Below are 16,156 nucleotides of genomic sequence, written 5' to 3' on the forward strand. Positions count from 1 at the left end.
GGGAGAGAGTCACGTTTTCTGTGACGCAAACGCGTCGCCCTCCACGAACCTCGCCCCCCGCGGTTGCACGAGACGCTTGGCTCTCGTGCTCTCGGTGCCAAAACAACAGCAATGACGGTCACGTGACGGAACGTGACGGCACACCTGAATAGGTAATGAGGGAGATGAGGAAGAAAGGAGAGGCGTTCAGGGCGCGTCGACGCTTTCAGCACCACGGACAGCTCATCGTAGTGGTGCATTCAACAGCAGCTGGGAATTTGGGACTCTCAGCATAATCTGTTTTGAGCAGCTAAAACTTGAAGTTGGCTCACATTTAACAATTCTAGGAGTGTAGCGTTCATACACACAACATAAAAATGGCGACATTTAAATATTTATGTTGGTGAAACTTAAATGTAGCCAAGCTTTATGTTTTCTGGGCTCACCTGGCTGTAAATTGTCAGCTCGATGCCTGTTTATGTTATACCTATGATACTAACTCATCTATTGCCCGGTTGCTCCTGTTCTGGCACGACAGTCCATGCCCCAGGTCTGGTTTTAGCTAACAGCAGCAACATTTGGCAGCAGTTCACTTTACGGTCCACCAGGAAACTCCGTATAGCATCGACATGATTTAAAATGTGTAATTTTACGGTATAAAAGTCACACAATGCTGCTTCAGAATTGAAATTCACACACGTGAAGCTCAGCATACTCATCCCGTTTGGTCTGAAAGTTTAGTTTGAGTTACGTAATAGTTTTTTGTGCTTTGATGAACTGACACTTCCTCCTCTCGGCTGCTTTTGTCTGCCTGACCACAACCACAGCGGTATTCAGCAGCGGACAGACCCCACCTACTCTTCCTCTCAGGCTGGCATTACAAACTCTGCAGCCGTCTTCCTGTTAGAAACTAGTTTTCACTTTTAAACCATGCTACTTTCTGATAAATTATAGTCATCTTTATCTAAATGAAATATGCAACTTTCTGACATGTGGAAACTTTTTATGATATATATATATATATAATATACAAATAAAACTGTGATACAGGCAAACATAAATATTGTAATATTCAGTATCTGTGTGTGGTTTAATCAATTTCCATGATGACGTTGTGTCTTCTGTCCTCTGCAACAAGCTGATGTACTGCAACATAAAGAAGAAGAAGGAGACCCGTCAGGGCACAATGACGATGATCTGATGTGGATCAGTACCGCGAGTCCTCACCTCTTCTGTTGTCTCTGTATATGAGTCCGAGTATGATGGTGGCCAGCAGGTAAGGAGTCACTACGACTGCATGACGTACCAGCCCGATGGTAGAAATCAGGGGAGCTCCAGGAGCAACTGTTTGGTCTGACACTGGAGGGAGATTATCGAGTCATATACAACAGTTAGTTCAGACCGAGAGATTTGATCGGTCGTGAGTGAGCGATATAGAGAACAACAGCGCTGAGACTTTGTATCACATGTTGCACAGGTGTTCTAACAACCGTTAAATTAACAGTCATCGTCGACCTCTACGTCCAATACCCTTATCATACTTAACAGTTACAGAGAGTTTCTGTAGCATTGACAGAACGTTCCAAAGTAAGGCAGCAGTATGCCATTTGACCAATTCATTACGTGTCCGTAAAAACACGAGGTAAAGGACGTCACACGTCCACAGTCTGACTGTCAGTTCAGCATCAATATAATCCACAAAGATAAACTGTCAGACGTGAAGATTTCTCACTCAATCATGTGATATTGCTTCATTATTTCGTTGTACAAGTTGTAAAGCCAATCAAATGGCACATGTTCTGTCGGACTTCGAGGAAGAGCAAGCATCAAATTTATGCATGATGCTTTTTGATTGTGCTACAGCTCCCAGAGCCCCAAAACACTATAACCTTTGTTCACTATGATTGTACCTGTATGATTATATGTGACTATTAAAGGTCCAGTGTAAAGGGATTTTGTAACATCTAGCAGTGTAGTAGCTGGTTGCAACACCATTGCCTCACCCTCTCGTTGCCAGCTATGGTGGCCAAGAAATGCAAAAGGCCCCGACTGGAGCCAGTGTTGTATGTCCGTACAACAAGACTCCGTGGAAGAGAACCTCTGGCGTCTGTACATATAAAGTCTCATTCCAAGGTGACACGCTGGACCTTTATGCTTAATTTTGTACTTTAAGGTGCAGTGTGTTCGATTTGAGGTACTCAATTTACAGAATATGGCGTGTTTTCATGAGGGTACAATAATCTGAAATTAAGAAATACTTTAGAATGAGCCGTTATATCTACATACGGCGAGGTGTCCCGTTCCACGGAGTCCACCAAGGTGGGCAAACTCTACGTAAGGCCTTTCACGTTACTCGCATGTTTCTACGCCACCATAGAACGAGAGGGTGAGTCAGTCAGAGTTGCAATCAGCCACTACATAACTACATGGCATTAAACCCGACACACTGGTCATTTAACTTGCCTATATGTAGTGCTGAACGACTTTCTATAAACACTGTATGTTTAAATGTACCCTTGACCTAAGAGTGTCCCCAAAATACCTAAATCTATAGACGTCAGTAGAAGATTTCTTTGTTGATCTTACCTCTGATGATGAGCCTGCTGTCTGGTGATTGTCCGGCTCCCGAGATGTTACACTTGTAGACTCCTTCATCAGATTTAGAAACACTGTAGATGGTCATGTTTCCTGTATAGCTGCTCCAGAAGAGACGTCCATCTTTATAGAAATCAGTCATGAGATTGGAGGAGGTCATCCTGCTTGTACAGCGCAGAGTCACGTCTTCTCCCTCCATCACAGGAAAAGCTGGACTCTCCAGGATCACAAGTCCCCCTGAGGGACAGATCATGATTATTTACAAGACTGTACAAGACTACAGGACTCTTACTTTCAATGTTTAACCATGCTGCTAAAAACCTGGGCGTGGTACTAGATGATCGTCTTTCTCTCTCTGAACACATTTCCTCCGTAGCGAGGTCATGTCGCTATGCATTGTACAATATTAGAAAAATCAGACCGTACCTGACCCAATATGCCGCTCAGCTCCTGATACAGGCTACAGTCAGCTCCCGCCTCGATTACTGCAACTCGCTCTTGGCTGGCCTACCTGCTTGCGCGATCAAACCTTTGCAAATGGTCCAGAATGCCGCAGCGCGACTGGTTTTCAATCAACCCAAAAGGTCACATGTCACCCCACTCTTCAGCGACCTGCACTGGCTGCCTGTAGCTGCCAGAATTAAACACAAAGCTCTGACGCTAGCCTACAAAACCATCTCAGGATCTGCCCCTGCCTATCTCAGCGCCTTACTAAAGGCTCACGTCCCGACCAGGGCGTTACGCTCCGCTCATACAAACCGTCTAGTTGTACCCTCGCCTCTCGCAAAGCGAGGATACTCTAAACTCTTCTCTGTGGTCGTCCCCAAATGGTGGAATGACCTACCAACGGCTACTAGAACAGCAACATCCCTTTCTACCTTTAAAAAACTTGTAAAAACCTTTCTGTTTCCAGAATGCTTCCCTGCCTAACAAAACTAACAAAACTAACAACTACTCTGTGTCCTTTACACCTTTCTCAGCCTATGTCCTCCTCTGTAAGTCGCTTTGGATAAAAGCATCTGCTAAATGCAATGTAATGTAATGTAATGTTTAAACCCACCGGTCACAGTGATGTTAATGGGGTCGCTGCATTCTTCTGCTGCAGACTCACACCAGTAAACTCCACTATCTGCTGGATAAAGGGTATCGGTGACGCAGAGGGATTCATTCACTCTACCCCAGGATGTGAAACAGTCTTGGTTTATCTTTCGAGATGTGTTCCTCTTAACCGTCCACTCAGAAGAGTTTCCCTGCTGCTCACAGCTCAGAGAGATTTCCTCGTACTGGAAGAACTGGGACCTGTTGGGAACAACTCTGAGAGCAGCTGCAAGAAACAAAGAGATAGAAGCTGTTTAGTGCCATGCTATTGTTCCTAACACTCCCCCTGTGCTCTGAGGCTAACAAACTGAGCTAACATCAGCTGTTGTGGCTTAGTGCCGTTACGTACTTCTCCTGAGCCCAAAGTTACATAGTGTGAGAACAGACGTACGAATGACAGAGACACTATTCACCTGAGGTCAGTGTGGATCAACAGGAGGTAACAGACGTTAGGTTAGGAGGGAAAAGTTATGTTGCTTTAAGCTTTACACTAACGTGAATATCTGTACATCATTACCTTGTTTTTTGGTATCAGGCGAGACGAGTGTATGAAACACACCTGAAATACACACAGCAAAAAGGGACAAAGGCATGATTCTTTACATATTATAACTTATATATATATGTATATACATAAATATACAGTTTAAGATACTGAAGAGAAAGAGAAACACGGATACTTACAAAAGTTGAGATATAACACAGTGATCTTCATCCTGTCTCGAAGCTGACTGGAAAATGAGTGTTATAGTGCTGCTCACCACTTCCTCTATACAGATGTGAAACCAGACCACTCTGAGGTGTAAGTTGCAGATCAGGGTCATCGTTATTCACTTTAAAACAGCGACACATGTAACAGTCGGTTATCTTCATACAAAAAAAACAACAACTCTGCTTTCTACTGTCAGGAAATCTTTGATGAAGCAAAAAATATCTTTGTCAAAAAAGTTTGAAAACCATCAGAAATGCTTTAAATCCCTCGAATCCGTCCACTAGGAGCTCAAACTCAACACGCTCATTCATTTGGAGTCACATTTGTGTCACCTGGTGAATATAACCTCCAATATTTAATCTTTTTCAGCTCTGTTTTTGGTCTCCACCACATCCTGAGGGAAATATTTAATTCTACATTCATTTAAAACTGTGTCTGTCTGCGGCCTGTTGCTAAGCGTGTACAGTGGGTTTTTACGGCTTCTCCACAGCTGAAAAGGCGGCGTGAGAACTGTCGAAGTGGAATAAAAAAGTTGTGGTCAGACTTTTTAAAAAATGAACTGAAACTGAATGTAAAGCTCTGCAGGTTCATAGCAAGTGACATCTTTCAATGTTACCTTTTGAGTTACTGCTGCTTTAAACAGATGTTTAGCCATTTGGATGGCGCAAGAACAAGCTGTCCTTATTAAAAGGTACCATATGTAAGCTTTGACAGGTTAATTGTATGTTTTAAATCACTTTGTATCGCTGGTGGGTGAACAGGCTGGAGGGTAACTTAAAAAATGACATTCTCAATATTGCTGCAGGTACGACAAACCAAACAAACCAGAGATGAATTGTAAATACAATCTGTGATTGCACTCGAGGTCGTGCTGTTATTCTAAATATTGGCATGGCTGTAATTCGGCTGTAGTTAATCACAGCTGTGTCGATTCAGAATAACAGCGTGTGATATTTCTATCATACAACAGTTCTACAAGCTCCATTTATTAGTCAACAGTAATAAGTGACAAGAGATTATGATTTACTTATTTATTTCTTTTGTGCAACCGGACTGGCACTGCACTGTTGCCAAGCAATACATAAGCATGAACACTGGCATGTTAACTACTTTGTGTAGATCTACGTGTTAGCACACGCCAGCTGCTCTGTATTATTTTAGAGGTTCAAGGGAGCCCTGACCAAGAGAGGCAGCAGCACAAACTAAGAAGAAGTCAATTAATTAATTAATTAAAGATACAAAACAACACAGACATGACATCACATAGCAATCTAAAAATAATAAAAGTGCCGCACAAGCTTTAGGATTTAGAAACATGATAAAATGGCACCTTGTGACTCGCATTGTGACTCACCTGTGTTCAGAGTCCACAGCTCACCTTTTACAGGATTTCATCATTTAAGATAAGAAAGGTGAAAGTATTGCCTTTATTAGTGCTTGTTTGGCTGACTCTCACTGACTGGAGGCTTTACTTTGTATCTTTATTACAGCTTCAAATCAGACGTGTTTTATGGATCCATAAAAGAAACAGAAGCAGCTGATCTGGTTCATCCGTGTCCTTCTGGATTCCCACTTACAACAAAGAACTTGTTTGATGACATTTGTTTCACGTCTGAAACTTTAAATGCTGCTTTGACTCGGGATGATATTCTGTTTGAATTTAACAGCAATTTAATTATTTTATGAGTTTGATAACTGCTGATTGTCAGTTGACTGTTCAAAGTTCAGATTTAGGGCGCTGCTCCTCTTACCGGAATAATTCAGCTCTTGATAAGCCCTCCCTGACGAAGTGACACTCAGACATCGACACTGAGCTGTTTTCACTTCAACTGCCACTTTCAACTGCCTTTAGCTGTTTTCACTCCCAGCAAAGAAGCGTGTATTTGAAAATGACTACAATCAAGACATTAGCTGTAGTTGATGCTCAACATGAACACCTGATGGTAACAGAGATTTCCGTGCAGCCAGACTGACATGACGTCTCCAGACCGCTCACGCTCAAATTCAGAAAAGTGATTCACAGGCATTCACTGGCTGTACAGACGATGGATCAGTAAAAGAAAACTGATCAGAATTTGATGAAGCGTTTGGAGCCAAGAAGAATTTTACAACTGAAGACTGAATTGTTTTCAAATGTGCAGCAGGTTTTAACTGCTCTGCACTGTGTTTTTCACTGTGGGGTGCCTCAGGGCTCAATGCTAGGTCCAATCCTGTTCTTCATTTATATGCTCCCTCTAGGTCACATTATTCGTCTTTACGCAGACGATACCCAGCTCTATCTAAGCTGTGACCCATCTAATCACTTCAGAATGCAGACAACCTTCGAGACTGCCCACAAAATTTCCTGTAGCTAAACGCTGTTGATTTTAACATTTTACTGATTACTTTTAAAGTCCTGAGAGGCCTCGCCCCGAGTTATTCAGCTGAACTTTTAGTGCCCTATATCCTCTCTCTCTCCCTGAGATCCTCAGGTGTGTCAGTCCTGGTTGTTCTGGTCCAGATTTAAACACAAAGGTGACACAGACTTTGCAGTTCAGGCTCTGAGAATGTGGACTGACCTGCTCAACGAGATCAGGGCTGCAAACTATGTGTCAACTTTTAAAAACGCACTTTGATAAAAAAAGCCTTTAGTTGACCTCTTTATGATCTTTGTCACATTTTATTAAAATTTTTATTCAATTGTTGTTTTTAACTTGTTGTTACTGTGGTTTGTTTTATTGTGTTCTGCTTCATCTGTCACTGTGTGTTCAAAGCTGTTATATGAATAAAGGCTTCAGTGTAAAAGAGGAAACAAAGTTCAGATTCAGACCACTGCTCCTCTTTCTGGAATGACTCAGCTCTTGATAAGCCCTCCCTCTTCTTCCTGCTCTCAAACACAGCAGCTCCTCTCTGCTCATGTTTCCTTGTTCCCTCCCCCTCAGATCTACAGTTTGAAGATGGGTGGAACCAACATGTGCTGACGTGTCAGCTGACAGGCCGCATGTTGTTGAGATCAGAGCTCAAACTAGTTTCATTTCTGAGGAAGTCAAACTCAGACAGTCGTTGACACTGAGAGGTGAAATGGCGCAGAAAGGAGTTCAGCTGGACCGGGAAACCTTTTCTTGTTCGATCTGTCTAGATCTACTGACGGATCCAGTGGCTACTCCCTGTGGACACAGCTACTGTATGAACTGTATTAAAATCCACTGGGATCAAGAGGATGTGAAGGGAATCCACAGCTGTCCTCAGTGTAGACAGACCTTCATACCGAGGCCTGTCCTCCAGAGAAACACCATGTTAGCAGAGTTAGTGGAGGAACTGAAGAAGACTGGACTCCAAGCTGCTCCTGCAGATCACTGCTATGCTGGACCTGAAGATGTGGCCTGTGATGTCTGCACTGGGAGGAAGTTGAAAGCCTTCAAGTCCTGTCTGGTTTGTCTGGCTTCGTACTGTGAGCAACATCTCCAGCCTCACTATGAATCTCCGACTTTTAAAAAACACAAACTTGTTGAAGCCTCTGCTAAGCTTCAGGACTCCATCTGCTCCCGTCATGATGAGGTGATGAAGATTTTCTGCCGCACTGATCAGCGGTGTATCTGCATCGTCTGCTCAATGGATGAACATAAAGGCCACGACACAGTCTCAGCTGCTACAGAGAGGACTGAGAGGCAGAGAGAGCTCGAGGTGAGTCGACAAAACATCCAGCAGAGAATCCAGGACAGAGAGAAAGATGTGAAGGAGCTCCAACAGGAGGTGGAGGCTATCAATGGCTCTGCTGATAAAGCAGTGGAGGACAGTGAGAAGATCTTCACTGAGCTGATCCGTCTCATGGAGAAAAGAAGGTCTGATGTGAAGCAGCAGGTCAGATCCCAGCAGGAAACTGAAGTGAGTCGAGTCAAAGATCTTCAGGAGAAGCTGGAGCAGGAGATCACTGAGCTGAAGAGGAAAGACGCTGATCTGAAGAAGCTCTCACACACAGAGGACCACAACCAGTTTCTACACAACTACCCCTCACTGTCACGACTCAGCCAATCTACAGACTCATCCAGCATCAATATCCGTCCTCTGAGGGACTTTGAGGATGTGACAGCTGCTGTGTCAGAGCTCAGAGATAAACTACAGGACGTTCTGAGGGACCAACGGACAAACATCTCACTGACAGACACTGAAGTCCATGTTTCACTGTCAGGACCAGAACCAGAGCCCAAGACCAGAGCTGAGTTCTTAAAATATTCACGTGAACTCACACTGGATCCAAACACAACAAACACACAGCTGTTATTATCTGAGGGGAACAGAAAAGTGACAAGAATGAATCAACCTCAGTCTTATTCTAGTCACCCAGACAGATTCACTAACTGGGCTCAGGTCCTGAGTAGAGAGAGACTGACTGGACGTTGTTACTGGGAGGTGGAGTTGAGAGGGAGAGGAGTTTCTCCAGCAGTCGCATACAAGAATATCAGGAGAGCAGAAAGATCACATGAATGTAGATTTGGATTCAATGTCAAATCTTGGTTGTTATATTGTGGCACAAACAGTTATTTCTTTTATCACAACAATGTCCAAACTCCCGTCTCAGTTCCTCGGCCCTCCAGAGTTGGAGTGTACCTGGATCACAGTGCAGGTATTCTGTCCTTCTACAGCGTCTCTGAAACCATGACTCTCCTCCACAGAGTCCAGACCACGTTCACTCAGCCTCTCTATGCTGGATTTCATATTTATCCTGAATCCTCTGCTGAGTTGTGTAAAGTCAAATAGACAGAAGTCATTTAAGGGTCAAATTCTGTGTTTCATGTCTTCATCTTGTTTTGTTTCCATCATTGTTGCTGACAGCTGATTGTTGTGGCATTTCTTCACCTGTCAATCAAACACTGTGGGCGGTACTTTGCCCTCTTCTCATTGATCGTTGTGTAAATGTTCTCAGCACTTTGGAAAGAAATCTTTAATCACATTTACATTGATTTGTTTGGCAGACCAAATGTTGTTTTTTTTGTCGTCTACACTAAAATAACAGTAAGGTACTGTACATAATTCAACACTGAATTTCTGTAAAATAATAGCTTTTCTGTTTATATATTCTTTGTAAATTTACAATCAAATTTTTGCAGAATTACAATATTTTGTTGTAAAAAAAACAAATTCTCTAAAACGTGTTAAAATCCAAAACATTCTGTGTAACTACATTTAAAGTCTACAATTTTAGGGGTTGCTATCTTTTAAATAACTTCTGTTGATTCACAAAATTATTCAATCAATCTACAACATGCCGTGTCAAAGTAGAGAATTTTCAAAGTAAAACAAAGTTATTAAAATGAACAGTCTTTTAAATCTTATTAGAAATGTGTCAACAGAGGTAATCTGTCAATAAACGTTCTTATCCTGTAAATGTGTAAATTCAGTATAATCAATGAAGAAAGTTGAAATTCAGATGTATTACTTTATTAAAAGTCGACTTCCAGTGTATTTATTCATATTTGTTTACATGTTATATATATATATATAGTATATATGTCTCCAGTTCTGCACCCGCCTACTCGAATGTCGTCATATAGACACATGTTGCCTCCTGACCATTGCATTCCTCCAATGAACGATGAATATAATCAACTTAATGGTTATTCTATATTGTCTTAAAGGTCCGGTGTGGTTTAGCGGCATGTAACAGTAAGGTCTGCAGATTGCAACCAAATGAATACCCCTCACCTCCTTCTCCTGCTCCTAGTGCATAGACATACAAAGTTCAAGTAAACAAACACCTCAATCCCTGAACGGATGAGGAAGATCCACGCTCTCATTCCTGTTAACATCGAATCTCAATGTGCCTTAAAGCAAGGCACCTAGACTGGATGTGATTTGTCTGAGGCAGCATCATACTTCAGAAGCTGGAGGGACAATTAACAGAAGTTTAATTTAAAGAAAAAGTCTGTGTTGATTTACACAAGGAGCAACAAAATGTTTCTGAATTCATATTCCGTGTACTTTAGAGTGTCAGTGCCACTTTTAGAACACTAGTGGGAGCCAAACAACAGGACAAACATCAGAAGCTCTGAATGCAGATCAGGTTTTATATAGGAAGTACCACCAACAAGAAGGTAAAACATCTTCAAAGAAGGGTCCCTCAACCCTGCAGTGACCCTGAGCTGATCTGAGAGACTAACAACCTACATGAATCTAAGAATAGAGAAACATGGTCAGGGGCTTCACCATGTAGAGCTTCATCAGGAATAACTAAACTTTTCCATGAAAATCTGAGCTCTGTACTGTAAATCTAAACTAAACTGGGAATAGGGAGGTTAGATATAAACTAATATATATATATGCTTTGATAAGCAGCCTGATGTCGCCTGTGACCCATCTAATAACTTCACAATGCAGATAACCTTCAAAACTGCCCACAATTTTTTTTGCAGCTAAATGCTGATAAGACAGAGACATTGATCTTTGGTCAAGATTCTGAAATTAATCAAATCTCAAACAGTCTTTGCTCTCACTTCTTTTCCATAACTTAGCATTGCAGAACTTCTGTGTCATCTTGGATCAAAAGGTCAGCTCAGATAAACATGTTAATTCAATGGTTCAGTCCTGTTTATCACCTGACAAACATTTAACCAATCAGATCATTTCTGTCTGCTAAAAACCCGATAATTGTCATTCATGCATTCAGAACCAGCCGGCTACATTACTGTAACTCGTTGCTCTCTGGCATAAGTAAAAAGTCTTTGCAGTTCAGGCTCTGAGAATGTGGACTGACCTGCTCGACGAGATCAGGGCTTCAAACCTCACATTAAAACTTCACTTCATGTTCACTGCAGAGACACATGTTGTTCAGATCAGAGCTCAAACTAGTTTCATTTCTGACAGTCAACGACACTGAGAGGTGAAATGGCGCAGAAAGGAGTTCAGCTGGACCGGGAAACCTTCTCTTGTTCGATCTGTCTGGATCTACTGAAGGATCCTGTGGCTACTCCCTGTGGACACAGCTACTGCATGAACTGTATTAAAATCCACTGGGATCAAGAGGATGTGAAGAGAATCCACAGCTGCCCTCAGTGTAGACAGACCTTCACACCGAGGCCTGTCCTGCAGAGAAACACCATGTTAGCAGAGTTAGTGGAGGAACTGAAGAAGACTGGACTCCAAGCTGCTCCTGCGGATCACTGCTATGCTGGACCTGAAGATGTGTCCTGTGATTTCTGCACTGGGAGGAAGTTGAAAGCCTTCAAGTCCTGTCTGGTTTGTCTGGCTTCGTACTGTGAGCAACATCTCCAGCCTCACTATGAATCTCCGACTTTTAAAAAACACAAACTTGTTGAAGCCTCTGCTAAGCTTCAGGACACCATCTGCTCCCGTCATGACAAGGTGATGGAGATTTTCTGCCGCACTGATCAGCAGTGTATCTGTTATCTCTGCTCTGTGGATGAACATAAAGGCCACGACACAGTCTCAGCTGCAGCAGAAAGGACTGAGAGGCAGAGAGAGCTCGAGGTGAGTCGACTAAACATCCAGCAGAGAATCCAGGGACAGGGGCGAACGATGTTGAAGGACCTCCAACAGGAGGTGGAGGCTATCAATGGCTCTGCTGATAAGCGTGGAGGACAGTGAGAAGATTCTCACTGAGCTGATCCGTCTCATGGAGAAAAGAAGGTCTGTGTGAAGCAGCAGGTCAGATCCCAGCAGGAAACTGAAGTGGTCGAGTCAAAGATCTTCAGGGAGAAGCTGGAGCAGGAGATCACTGAGCTGAAGAGGAAAGACGCTGAGCTGGAGAAGCTCTCACACACACAGAGGACCACAACCAGTTTCTACACAACTACCCCTCACTGTCACGACTCAGCCACTCTACAGACTCATCCAGCATCATATCCGTCCTCTGAGGGACTTTGAGGATGTGACAGCTGCTGTGTCAGAGCTCAGAGATAAACTACAGGACGTTCTGAGGGACCAACGGACAAACATCTCACTGACAGACACTAAAGTCCATGTTTCACTGTCAGGACCAGAACCAGAGCCCAAGCCAGAGCTGAGTTCCTAAAATATTCACTGAACTCACACTGATCCAAACACAGCACACACATGGCTGTTATTATCTGGGGGGAACGAAAAAGTACATAATGAGAGAACATCCGTCTTATTCTAGTCACCCAGTCAGATTCACTGATGGTCTAGGTCTGCCTGGTAGAGAGGAGACTGACTGGACGTGTTACTGGGAGGTGGAGTGGAGAGAGGTAGAGTTATGTAGCAGTCACATACCAGAATATCAGCAGGCAGGGAGCTCAGATGAAGTTTATTTGGACACAATGTCAAATCTTGGTCATTAGATTGTGGCACAAACAGTTTATAACTTTTGGTACAACAGTGTCCACACTCCCGTCTCAGGTCCTCAGTCCTCCAGAGTTGGAGTGTACCTGGATCACAGTGCAGGTATTCTGTCCTTCTACAGCGTCTCTGAAACCATGACTCTCCTCCACGAGTCCAGACCCCGTTCACTCAGCCTCTCTGCTGGACTCTTATTTATCCTGATCCTCTGCTGGTGGTTTTTAAAGCCAAATAGACAGAGTCATTGAAGGTTAAATTCTGTTGTTTCATGTCTTCAGCTTGTTTTGTTTCCATCATTGTTGCTGACAGCTGATTGTTGTGGCATTTCTTCACCGTCAATCAAACACTGTGGGGCGGTACTTTGCCCTCTTCTCATTGGTCGTTGTGTAAATGTTTGAGATTCTTTAGGTGGAGCTCCTTTGTGTCTGTTCAGCCATGGGGCTATCACTGCTCATGATGACTTTGTTTGTCCTGAAATGTAAACGTCTATGTTCTCTAAATGTTGGCTGAACGTTTGTATTGATGATGTTTGTATGATGTTTCTCTTCCATTAAGTACTGTACATAATTCAACAGTGAATTCTGTAAAATAAACAGGTTTTCTGTTTATTATTCTCTTGTAAGTTTACAATCAGATTTTTGCAGAATTACAATTTTTTGCTGTAAAAATGTAACTACATTTAAAGTCTACAATTTTAGGGGTTGCTATCTTTTAAATAACTTCTGTTGATTTCACAAAAATTATTCAATAAATCTACAACATGCCGTGTCAAAGGAGAGAATTTAAAAGTAAAACAAAGTTATTTAAATGAACAGTCTTTTAAATCTTATAACAAATGTGTCAACAGAGGTAATCTGTCAATAAACGTTCTTATCTTGTAAATGTATAAATTCAGCATAATCAATAAAGAAATTTGAAATTCAGAAAAGTCGACTTCCAGTGTATTTATTCATATTTGTCATGACAAAGACACAAAGTTCAAGTAAACGAACACCTCAATCCCTGAACGGATGAGGAAGATCCACGCTCTCATTCCTGTTAACATCGAATCTCAAAGTGCCTTAAAACAAGGCACCTAGACTGGATGTGATTTGTCTGAGGCAGCATTACACTTCAGAAGCTGGAGGGACAATTAACAGAAGTTTAATTTAAAGAAAAAGTCTGTGCTGATTTAGACAAGGAGCAACAAAATGTTTCTGAATTCATATTCAGTGTATTTTAGAGTGTCAGTGCCGCTTTTAGAACACTAGTGGGAGCCAAACAACAGGACAAACATCAGAAGCTCTGAATGCAGATCAGGTTTTATATAGGAAGTACCACCAACAAGGTAAAACATCTTCAAAGAAGGGTCCCTCAACCCTGCAGTGACCCTGAGCTGATCTGAGAGACTAACGACCTACATGGATTCATGAACAGAGAAACATGTTCAGGGGCTTCACCATGTAGAGCCTCGTCAGGAATAAATAAACTTTTCTATTCAAAAATCTGAAGTCTGATGAATGCGAACAGATATTACTGTGTGATAGAGCTGTAGGGGTTCATACTGAACTCCGGCATCATGTAAAAGACAGCACATACATTACCGTCACGGCACAATGAAGACAACACACTGTAGTCATTTTGCAGATGCATTTTATTTGACTAACCACAACAATATCAGTAATAAGTGCACTATGAAAAAATATTCTAAATACTTTAAATAATATCCCTAAAACAGAATGTATCACTAATCTAAATCCCAAACTTTGAGAGGTTATTCAGCACTTCGATAGAAGATGTAAATCTAACATACAAGATGTATATTCACCATCAAGAAGATCATGACTTCTTTTATTGGAACTTTTTCCCCCCCCACAAACAGAGCATGATATATGTATATAATATGTATATAATATATAGAACTGTAGAGCCTTGCTCAAAGGCACATTGATGTTGAGGGAGTGGAGAGCGTTTCAATCAAACGATTTAGTAAATTCGCCCTTGAACGTGCCAGAAAACCCCCATAGTACACACCCAGTTACACACCCTGATTGTGGGCTCCTATTTAGTCATTATGTAGAGGGGTGACCACAAGTCAGTTATTTAGGGACTGACCTGGCAACAATGATGGCAATGATGGTAAAGTGCATCCATGAATGCAATATTGCAATTACACAACAGTGTAAGTAAACTAAATGTAAAAAATAAAATTAATTCTAAAATTCACAACATGTTTCTAACAAAATATTATACAAAGTGCTATGAATCGGCTTTAGCCTTTCACTGTGGTCATTAAACTGTTGACAGGGTTAGGGTTAGCCAGGCTAACTGACAAATGAGGCAGCACCTGCATTAACGAGGCAGTAGAACAGCACCATTAATTACTCCATTAGTTCCTAGGTCCTAGTCTGATGTTGGACCTTAATACAAAAATATATCCTATATTCTTCTTCATCCAGTTAGAGCTATAAATAAATTAAAGTTTAAATGTAAAAGTTGCCCTACTTCTAACTCGTTCCAGACGAGTGATCCACTAAATCAGGTTGCAGCAATAAAACTTAAGAAATGTCTCTAGTAAAGACTTTGAAATGCATAAATCTGCAGCAATGCCCAATTAACTCTGGACAGGAAGTCATTGGGGAATCACAAGCTAGCAGAACGTCAAAATATATCCAAAAAAACAAAAAAAAACAATACATGCTTCACAGTGAGCAAGTAGTAATTCTGCTTTCCCTAAGACAACTTATTTAGTCAAATGATATAGGCATAATGTTTCATAAATTTCATTTGAGGTATGTTGTGTTGTTTCTATGAAAAGTAAATAAAAATTCAAATGAAACAGCATTTATGAGGTTTGGATCATCCTTTCTACTCTTAACAAGATAACAATAGTTTTGTCATTTGGTTAGCAACACAACAGTTACACCTGGCGGTAAATATTTAGTAAGGACAAAATTACTAATATGTATAACTCCGGGAGCAGCTGCCACAACCGAAAATTTGGCAAAATGTTCTTGAGGTTTGTCAACAACAGGCTTGGATACGCAACAATCAAGTAACACAAGCCTAGAAAATTCAGTTCAACACAAATTATCACAATTATCTTCCTTTTGGGAAGAAGGGAATGAGTCCCATGATAAACCCTTTTTCATCCATCGCGGGTTGCTTTGAGTTCCAAAATGAAGTCTCTGGTTGCTGGAAATGACTGACGAAAAACTATAGTGCTGAAAGTTGGTGCTGCCACAAAGTTTGGGGTCTTTCTCTTAATAGAAAACGTTTCATGCAGATGCTGAAGCGATCTTGTTGAGAGCCCACAAGAGGATTTTACAGTTCTGGCACGGTTCTTCTGCAGTTTTTAACTTTTCTAAACCAAACATGTTCGGGGAGAAAATCCAGTTACGGTGTCACCTTCAAGCTTTTTCCCCTTCCTTCTTAAGCTAGTATTTCATACATCCAAGAGGATCGGGTGAACTGTGAATTGAGAAAAAAAAAAAAAAAAAA

The 16,156-nt window shown here is 41.7% G+C and overlaps 5 protein-coding genes across 5 annotated transcripts in view; 3 read left to right on the plus strand and 2 right to left on the minus strand.

Annotated features, from left to right (window-relative positions):
• The window catches only part of LOC104935135 (V-set domain-containing T-cell activation inhibitor 1), a 592,626-nt gene that overhangs the window by 538,051 nt on the left and 38,419 nt on the right, over positions 1-16,156 (plus strand). The window lies entirely within an intron of this gene.
• LOC104937833 (low affinity immunoglobulin gamma Fc region receptor II) lies at positions 596-5,596 on the minus strand. Its single transcript, XM_019257818.2, has 6 exons — positions 4,357-5,596; positions 4,190-4,231; positions 3,635-3,898; positions 2,566-2,811; positions 1,207-1,338; positions 596-1,125 (listed from the first exon to the last, which is right to left on the minus strand). Exons 1-6 carry the CDS (start codon positions 4,385-4,387, stop codon positions 1,070-1,072), a joined length of 771 nt encoding a protein of 256 aa, XP_019113363.1. The 5' UTR covers positions 4,388-5,596; the 3' UTR covers positions 596-1,069.
• LOC109138208 (tripartite motif-containing protein 16) lies at positions 7,367-9,826 on the plus strand. The gene has a single exon (XM_027287578.1). It carries the CDS (start codon positions 7,445-7,447, stop codon positions 9,119-9,121), a length of 1,677 nt encoding a protein of 558 aa, XP_027143379.1. The 5' UTR covers positions 7,367-7,444; the 3' UTR covers positions 9,122-9,826.
• Positions 10,130-16,156, minus strand: part of LOC104937830 (myelin-oligodendrocyte glycoprotein-like) — a 33,928-nt gene continuing 27,901 nt past the window's right edge. The window contains exon 6 of the mRNA XM_027287651.1: positions 10,130-10,151. The gene's annotated coding sequence lies outside the window, so the exon portion shown is untranslated. The remainder of the gene's footprint in view (positions 10,152-16,156) is intronic.
• Positions 11,215-12,457, plus strand: LOC104939056 (E3 ubiquitin/ISG15 ligase TRIM25). Its single transcript, XM_019257837.2, is given in 5 exon segments — positions 11,215-11,949; positions 11,951-12,009; positions 12,012-12,136; positions 12,139-12,220; positions 12,223-12,457. Coding segments are annotated over 5 exon segments (1,140 nt in total). The 5' UTR covers positions 11,215-11,245; the 3' UTR covers positions 12,393-12,457.

The sequence above is a fragment of the Larimichthys crocea genome, chromosome XIV (assembly GCF_000972845.2).
Source record: "Larimichthys crocea isolate SSNF chromosome XIV, L_crocea_2.0, whole genome shotgun sequence".
Classification (NCBI taxonomy): domain Eukaryota; kingdom Metazoa; phylum Chordata; class Actinopteri; family Sciaenidae; genus Larimichthys; species Larimichthys crocea.

Bases quoted from the DNA above. Each gene is read 5' to 3' on its own strand.
- LOC104937833 (XM_019257818.2), bottom strand. From the start codon at position 4,387: ATGAAGATCACTGTGTTATATCTCAACTTTT. The intron at 1,339-2,565 runs GTAAGATCAACA...ATCTCCCTCCAG, and splicing joins CAGCAGGCTCATCATCAGAG to TGTCAGACCAAACAGTTGCT. The intron at 1,126-1,206 runs GTGAGGACTCGC...TTTATGTTGCAG, and splicing joins ATACAGAGACAACAGAAGAG to TACATCAGCTTGTTGCAGAG.
- LOC109138208 (XM_027287578.1), top strand. From the start codon at position 7,445: ATGGCGCAGAAAGGAGTTCAGCTGGACCGGGAAACCTTTTCTTGTTCG.